Here is a 9,052-nt window from a genome sequence, read left to right on the forward strand (position 1 = left end):
TTTTTTTTTTTTTCTCTTATTCCTTTCCCCTCAATTAGTACCTGTATCACAGCACGCACTTTAAGCCCAAGTGTCAAAACAATACCCCCACCCCCTCCCTCGGTCGTCCCACACTGGTAAAGTCCCGAAAAACACCTCCACCAATGTGACCGGTGAGAATGAACTTTGTTGACCCCGACAGCCGACAGTCCCTGACACACGCGCTACTCACACGTACGAGGTCATGTCACGTGAAGCGAATGAGCGTTTGAAAGTTCCACTGACAGGCCTTGATGATGAGCCTGACTAACCAGAACTCAGACGAAGCTTGTTTTTACAGAAACGACAGAACAAAGAATAGATTATTCTTAGGTCTATGCCATAATTGTTACAGTAATCAGGACACCATCGGAGAATTCTGGGTTATAAAAGCGAAAGTAGATCTTGAGCGTATCGGAATCGGAATTCAAAATCGATACTACGTCGATTTTAATTTTAGTTGAAACAATGTGCGTGAGTCATCTACTAAATTCGGCATAGATGTTTTAGAAAATAGTGATCCAAGTTCCTGCCGATAAAATGTCAAATCAGTGCTTCTAAGCAAAAGAGATTGCAGAACTTTTAATATTTTTTCCTAAGAATCGGAAGCAACAGACGCAACGACAAAAAATCAGGATACTGGCGATCGAAATCGGGATGCTTGAGATTTGGGAAAAAAAATCGGGATGAGTGGCAGGTCTGAAATATATATGTAGTAGTACAGTTCAACATGTCCAAAACAACCACCCACTGTCAAGGAGTGGTTATCTTAGACATGTGGGCCTCTTGCACAAAGTTATTATAAATTATATAGAAAAAAAAAACATGAGGGGAGACGTGGGAAACCATCGTATATACTGGTGGTAGTACTAAAAAGGTGGTTAAAAGAGCAGGTTCGACTGTATTGGGCCTACGCAATGAAATCTGAGTACAGAGGAGAGTAACTCACACAAGAAGTCCCACCTGATCATTGGCCATTGATTTTCTCCATCTGGTTTCCAGCTAGAGTTGAGCTTTGAACCAACCATATCAGCGACAGTGGGCAGCCAATCAGAAACGTGCATCAGTTCTTTGCTAATCTGACCCGAGCGGCCCAGGGCAGGTCCAGAGACGAAGCCGACACCCCTCATTCCTCCCTCCCACAAGGTTCGTTTGTAGCCCCGGAGAGGCCAGTTGTTACCTCCAGCAAGGATCTGACCGCCATTATCTGGATGAGAATCAAATAAAAAGTGAAATGTAATTCATAACATTTTACTCAAACATTTGTAAAAAAATACAGAGATAATAAATACTAACAAGTAGCATCTGTACAGCACATATTCCCACTCAACAGCTAGCTCTAAGTACTTTACAATTTATATAATGTGAAGTATCGTTGAGAAATCAGGCATTCATTAATGAAATTTAGTGCAGGGATCAAGTAAGACGGATACAACAGAAATAAGAGAGAGAAAGAAAAGGCCCCCTCCAACCTCCCACCTTTAACATGAGAATAAACAAGCACACAACATGACAACAATGACGATGATGACTAAAACTTCTAATTACAGTGGAACCAGCTCCACATCCAGTGCAAGACAATCAACTGCACAAACAACCACTTCCCATATATATAATTATATAGGGGCCTACTGACACTGTCAAGGAGGACCATCAGTCTAGGAAGACCCCTTTCCTCTTTTACAACTGTTGTTTGTCATGCGAAAAGTCAAACTGTCCTTGAGTACTAACCTGTTGTAAAAATGAGAATAGTGTCCTCCCATAGACCATTCTGTTTCAGAGCAGCCGTTATGTTCCCAATGCCTTCATCCATCGCACTCACCATTCCTGGAAAATAACCACGCTATTAGAACTTTAAATTTGAATCTTCTTTTGTGTAAAAATGTTACACACCTTTCTATTCAATTTTAGAAAATCTAGGAGGCGGGCTACTTCAACATTGCCTATTAGGCCATCAAAGCTGAATGGGATATAGCATCCAAGCAGAGGGATGGAAATACTCTCAGGAAAAAAAAAAAATTATCTTGGTAATCAAACTCAGATATATTCTGTGTGCATTAGTAAACAGCTTAACCAAACATAACCTTAGATTATGCAGATGGCCTCAGGCCTGAAAAGCATTTATGATTATAAATAATTATGTTGAAAGCAAATAAATCATTATTTGTTCCTGCTTGTGAAAGAACCCTCCGAACTAAGCTTTTGTTCACCACAAAAAAATACTTCACAGAAATTCTAACTTCAATTTGTGGGGCATCCTGGTGAAATGAATTACTTCTCGGATTCTAGCCCTTTGGAAATAGAATAATTTTATTGGTAAAGTTTGCACAACTTATTAATATGTTAAACCTGAAGAAAACGGTATGAGTAGAGAATCTGTCTACAAATTTGACCCCTGTGTCGATTTTTACCTGATATCACAGATTGTGAGCAGTAACTCATTTTGTCAGCACGCCTCACATTTTATTATTGGGTTTATCAGTTATTAACAGCTTTTGTAACATTTTTCTCATTTAACAGTGCCTTATATAAAAAAATAAACAAGGGAACCTGAAACTCTTAAAGATATAGGCAGGTTCTTTACCAGGTTATGCAGTTTTAACCCTCTGCATAAATAAAATACGGCAAATATATTCACAAAAGAAGAAAGATCGTCCATCTTCCACATTAGGAAACTGTAAACATCAAACAATGCTTCTTATTGTCTTTTCTTTCAATATGGAAAATTGGAACTGTGGGCTGGGAAAATCAGAAACGATAAATTGTTGTTTTTTACCAGCATAAATCCTTCTGTACTTGTTCTTTATGAAAGAATAAGGTTTGATGTACTTGTCTGGCGCTTCCATTGGAGAATGAACAGCTTGATAAGCCAGGTACAGAAAGAGAGGCTGTGGAGGAAAAAAATATACTTGTAAAAGTTTTGTTGCCCCCATCAATACAACAGATCTTTTTAATATGAGACAGGGGCAATAGAGAAGAGGAAGAAAACAAAGAAGGCCTATACTGGATTTTACCCACAGCAACTCAATCAAAAGCAATCATTTCTAATCTCTGTTGATTGATTGTACAGGTTTAAGACTCCCATTAACACAACTTAGATCTCATTTAGAAAATGACTGCCTGTCTGGTCCGACCAGGCTCAGTGGTATAATCCCATTTTTTTATAGCAAGTGTTTTTACATCCCAATCAGACGGATTGAGATACTCGATTAAACAACTTCCACAATCTAACTCATATTTTCTGTGAACAACAGCTAGGAGCCTAACCATTACACCTAGGACGCTGGTCTAAGTTGTCTCATTAGCTTTGAAACAAGTAAGTAACAAAATATAAGAGAAAGAGAAGTAAAGCCAAATATGTAACCTTTCATTTCCGAGAGGACGAGTTGGTTGTCTAGGTAATACTATTAAGGTAAACTGCCAGACTCACTTCATAATCTTACCAAAGAATTTTCAAAATATACATTGAGGACTTAAGCTTTTAGATGAGAATGAGACTCTTATATTTGAGAACAATAATTAGATATATGTGGCACAACGCGGTGGAATCAGGCTCTCATCAATTTTTGGGCTTACGGAGTTGATGGTATCATCTTAAGGCCTGTCCATTTTCCTTGTTTTGGGTGAAAATAATATCCATCTCTGTTGAATAGAAGTCGAGATGTGTGTGATAGAAGAACGTGAGGGTCATCTGGTTTCAGAGGTAAAATTAGTGAGAGAATGGCCACCAAAGTTGAGTTATTTCTTTAGCTTCAGAGTCCATGAAAACTGAAAATATAAATTTCTTCTGCCTTTAATCAACATTATTTAAAAAGTAAAATCCAGACAGAAGTGTGCTCTTTAATGGGCATGAAAGGTGTTGAACCAAAAAAAATAAATTTGCTAAAATTCCCAAACCTCCAGGAAAATAAATGCCAGCTTCTTGACTTTCACTATTTTGACGAGCACCTGATTTCATCATGCTGCCTCACATATCTTTATCATTCAAATTTCGTCGACTGCTACTATCCTTTTCGTTGAGGAAGAGATATATATTACAGGTAAGTCAAATAAAAATCAGATTAAAAGAAAATTAATAAAAGTTCTGATATGTTAATGATAAAAAGTGGAGGACAACAATAGCAGAATGTGCTATAAGCTTGGAAAAAGTCATGATTTGCTGTCTTTTCTGAAAGCACTTTTAAACAAATCTACCTTCTATGATTCACACAATAATTTCAATACAAAAAACATATTGTTCTCTTGAGATAGAATAGCTAAAAATGATGCAAGACAAACTATTGTTCACCTGCTTTGAAGACGAAGCCTTCTCAATAAGCTCAATGGACTTTCTAGTGTACAGATGGGTTGAATAAGTGCCATTCATCGTAGTAACTGGCTCATTGCCATCCCTTAGATCGTAGCCGCACCACTCAACATCCTGCTGGTTATTAATCTGACCAGGCAATAGAAAGCCGGATGCACTTAAATCTCTGATAGTTCGGTTGTGGAATCGATCACAGACATAGTATTTGTAATAGTCTTCTCCACCGGTCCAGTAACCTGTAAAATAATAATCAATCTGGGGTGACAGTTTCCATGGCGTCTTCCAGTCATGAAAAAAACTAACATCATCTGCATGAGATAGCCAGGAGCCAAACTATAAAACAACAGACACTAGTTAGTTCAATTTGTTATATGTGACAGTTTCCACAATTTCCTTCAGTAGTGTATTTGTATCATCAAATTTCGGATTAATCATGAAACCTAACCGATTAATAGTTAAAATCTGACTCAGCTGAAATAAAAAGCCATTTCTGGTTCTGAAGCAAAGGCATTATTATTATGCTAAGAGGAAGCTCTGATCAAATGGGTTTTTTGAACACACTTAGTTCTTGCAATTCACCAACTGTCCTAACCACAGTAAGGGAAAATTTGAGGAAGAAATGGGCGGATAGCGGTTCCCACACTCTAGGGAGATTGAAGGAGAAGGGGATCCAAAGAGGAGAGGGGAAACACAGCTATCTGTGCGGACCAGTCCAACGAATCTCCAACCAGATCATGATGGAGACTATAAGTAGACAGACCCTGGGATGGATCCTGAAGAGGGGGGGAGAGCAGAGATGGACATGTTCCGACTGCAGTGACCCCAACACAGTGGACAAGTAAGACAAGTAAGTAATTTGCAAGATCCATCACCTATAGTGCATGTGTAAAGACCAATACGAGTGGTTATTCCTGTAAACTGGAACTTTGTTGAACAGTACACTCGTGAAAAATAATCACATTCACTTAGACATGAAAAAAAGTCAGTTTTACAAAAGACTTGTTATAGCATTCTGAATTTAAAAAAAGGTGAAGAAAAGGGCTTTCAAAATATACATAGAAAATGAATAAATGATAATTACATACATATATATATATATATATATATATATATATATATATATATATATATATATATATATATAGCTCTATAAAAATGTCTAATTATAAGTGAATTATCCAACCCATTAGTTTGTTAAGCAAAAACCCTCACCACTAAAAGAAAAATTAAATTCTATGTAGCGGAGGATACACCTCATACTAGTCAAACACTGATTTAGACCCCAAAAAAAGTATGAACAGGTGATGCTTATCTAAGGTAATACAAAGATATAAAGAAAAATATCATTAGTTAATCAAACAAAACGGAATTATCAATCCAATATAAAGTTAAACAAAATCCCTTACCATAAAATGAATCAAACCCTCTATGTAGTGGGGTATGCTCCTTCTTATACAGGCCCAAATGCCATTTGCCAACAGCGTGTGTTGAGTAACCTTGGCCTCTTAAGAAATCTGCCATCGTAGGGTCGTCAAGAGGCACTCCATATGGCTGAGATGGCCAGATGATGGAATGTTGCAAACCGGTATGAATCTAAACGACAAAAGGAAAGTCTTTATGTTACATTTTTGTATACACAGAGACTAAAGGCATTAAACATTTAGGAAAACTTAATGTTAACCCCCCCCCCAATGTTTTACCTCTATTTAATTTCTATTTCAAATATATTCCTTCCAACTAAATATGTTATCTGTTATTTGCATCATGTAACAATTTATCATTTGACCCGGGTAGACAGAAACATTGCAAGTACCTCTTTGAATCATGTACAACAGTACCCTACAATTATTTACTAGGAGATCTATGATTATGGAGAAAAAAATCCCCTAAAATATGAATCTTGGGATCAAAAAGAATATTTGACTTTTAAGCACGAAGTTAAGCATCACTCTTGTTGTTGCACTTTCTGACGATAACGATTATTTTAACTCATTAAACAATTTACTTCTGAGAGATGAGAAAGACATTGACAACTTACTTGGTATCTCCCAGTCATCAGCTGACTTCTTGTCGGGGAGCAGATAGGTTGGACATAATAATTTTCAAGCTTCACACCATCAGCAGCTAATTTGTCCAAATTAGGTGTTGCAAATTCTGCACCATGATAGCCAATGTCCCGGAATCCATAATCATCAGAGACTATAAAAACTATATTAGGAGATTTTTTTCCATCAGCAAATTTCTCCAGAAGACAAACAAAAGAGACAAAGAAAACACAGACAATCTTCATGATGATAATGTCTGCTGTGTGAATCACGCCTCAAGATTCAACCATAACCGGAAACTTGTCTCTCTGCAAATACAAAAAAGAAGAGACCTCACATAAACTCAAACACAAAAATAGTATTTTCATTTATGCAGGTAACTTTAAAATTTAAAAAACTTTGTTCTCATTCTTCTCACATTCTTTCTCAAAGAAAAAACAAAAACAATTGTACCACCAGTATGGCACAACTTCATTTCATATTCTTATACTTAAAATCAAAAGATGAATTTTATTGCATACGCAACTGAAATTAAAACAGACCACTGAAAATGAAACATCAGTGCAGACAGACATGAAACTAAAAACAATTCCAAAACAATTGGTATAAAATTGTATAATGATGTGTAATTACATATTCAAGTGTAAAATATGTGACCAATGCACCAAAACATGTACATGAATACAATGACTAGAAATGCTGGAGAGGTAGGCTCATTAGTTATATCACCACGGCAAAATGAGCAACCAGTACTGATATTCAAACAGTTTATTAAATAATATGTTGTGAATGTGAGCCATAAAATTCACATATATTGTATATTGTTGCACAGTAGTCTCCACCTAAAGGCACGCGCGCCATACAAAGGCATGCTGCGCTCAAAAGCACATTTTCATCAAATGATGTATTAATTTTATTTCATCACAATTTAGGCTAACAAACGCACAGTGACTTCCTCTAAAACACACCGCTTGAATCCACGAAACACGCCAACAGAAAAAGCTTGACAATTTAGGGAAATTGTAGCTACAATCTACACAGCTTGCAAGACAAGTTTAACTAGACAACTGGATATTTAGCAAGACTGCCCCTCATGCAGAACAATTAAGAGAGTGATGGAGAGCGTCAACCCACCCTACTGTCCACGGACAGATAGGTCTTGGACTAGGTGAGCGAAATTTGAGAGGAGATGTGAGACTGAAATGTATTTTTGACTGGTCACTCATCAAAATGCTTCTTTGAGAGGTTTCTCACTGGTGTTTGGATGACAGCAATTTGTTAGACCTATGAATATGATGCGCAACACATGTGAATGCTGTAGAACATTTGATAGGCCTATATAGAATTAAAGATTAATCAGGTGATCAGCTGAGCTTCAATAACTTATAATATAAAACAACATACTTGTTCAACGAATCACTATAATAGTCTAAAGAGAATTCCCTCAGAATGTCTTTTTTTTAGGGAAGTGTTAAGTGTTTTACGGCGCTTGCAACTGTATTTGGTCACATGAGCAAGCAGGACATAAACATTTTCAGCTGGTAGGAAATTTTGAATTTTGTATGGGTGGTGGCTCAAGCCTACTCTTTAAAATCGATTTTAGACCACAAAGGGAATTTTAACGTGAGCAATTGCACACGAGACCTCCGAGATTATTTGCCCTTGTCCAAGAAGATTATATAAATAGATCAAGTAGATTTAGAAGTCAGTCTTTACGTTAGTCATACGCTTATTATGCCTTTAATCCCCATGAAACATTGAGACTAGGACTTGGCAGTGGAGGGGCGTAGTGCGAAGGGCTAAAGGTCTTGAGCCCCTGCCACTCCCACCTCTTTCCCTCCGAAAATGAATGTTTCTTCTAATAAACGAGATAATCAGTTGAAACCGTTAGAACTGTTTCAGAATCTTCCGCCTCTGCCTTTATTTGCGTGTGGTGTACACACACGCTTGCTCGTTTATATAATCACTGTAGCCAACGCTTACAACGATTAACAGCCGGTGTTTAGGGCTCAGCAAAGGATGAGCCCATTCCCACGGTCCTTTCTCAATGAAACTCTTCTTGAAAAAGGTAAAAGAAACAAATGAGAGCCCACGGAAACTGCTGTTGTTAGAGAGGGATCGTCTGCTAGCCAAGACATTGGGGGAAAGTTCATACACTTTCCCCAGAGACCCAGTAACGAAAACAAGCTCCTGGGCCCACGTTTTAGGAATGCCTTGCTTTCTGTGACCCCACGGTCTAATCCAGTTACTGTTGTATATATGTGAATTTGCGTGTTTAATTAATTATAATTTATTTATTTTTTGGGTAAGTATTTTACGGCGCTGGCAAAGTCTGTAAAAGGTCATATATGAGCGAGTTTGGGTATGAATGAAACATATACTCCCACATGTCTCTAATGTTCTCTGAACCATGGAAATCTTAACTTTGAACTCTACCTACCCTGATTTCTCAGCCCCACCCAGACTACAAGAACTCTTTCAGGTAGGTTCAGCAAGCCCACTCTACCAGTGAAAGACAAAGAAGGAAAGACTATCTTCAACCCAGAGGGGCAACTTAACCGATGGAGAGAACACTTTGATCAACTATTGAACAGACCACCTCCAGAAAACCAACCAGAAATTCTTCTAGCCAGAAATTACCTCCCAATAGTCACGGAACCACCTTCAAGAGAGGAAATTGCTG

At 37.6% G+C, this 9,052-nt stretch overlaps 1 protein-coding gene across 1 annotated transcript in view; it reads right to left on the reverse strand.

Annotated features, from left to right (window-relative positions):
* LOC101860239 (arylsulfatase B) overlaps positions 1–9,052 on the reverse strand; it is a 17,282-nt gene that overhangs the window by 5,301 nt on the left and 2,929 nt on the right. The window contains exons 2-7 of the mRNA XM_005093088.3: positions 6,363–6,677; positions 5,731–5,917; positions 4,307–4,560; positions 2,795–2,906; positions 1,750–1,845; positions 982–1,225 (exon numbers count right to left, since the gene is read on the reverse strand). Of these exons, the coding sequence (XP_005093145.1) occupies positions 982–1,225; positions 1,750–1,845; positions 2,795–2,906; positions 4,307–4,560; positions 5,731–5,917; positions 6,363–6,614 (1,145 nt within the window). The 5' untranslated portion in view covers positions 6,615–6,677. The remainder of the gene's footprint in view (positions 1–981; positions 1,226–1,749; positions 1,846–2,794; positions 2,907–4,306; positions 4,561–5,730; positions 5,918–6,362; positions 6,678–9,052) is intronic.

The sequence above is a fragment of the Aplysia californica genome, unplaced genomic scaffold (genome assembly GCF_000002075.1).
Source record: "Aplysia californica isolate F4 #8 unplaced genomic scaffold, AplCal3.0 scaffold00058, whole genome shotgun sequence".
NCBI lineage: Eukaryota > Metazoa > Mollusca > Gastropoda > Aplysiida > Aplysiidae > Aplysia > Aplysia californica.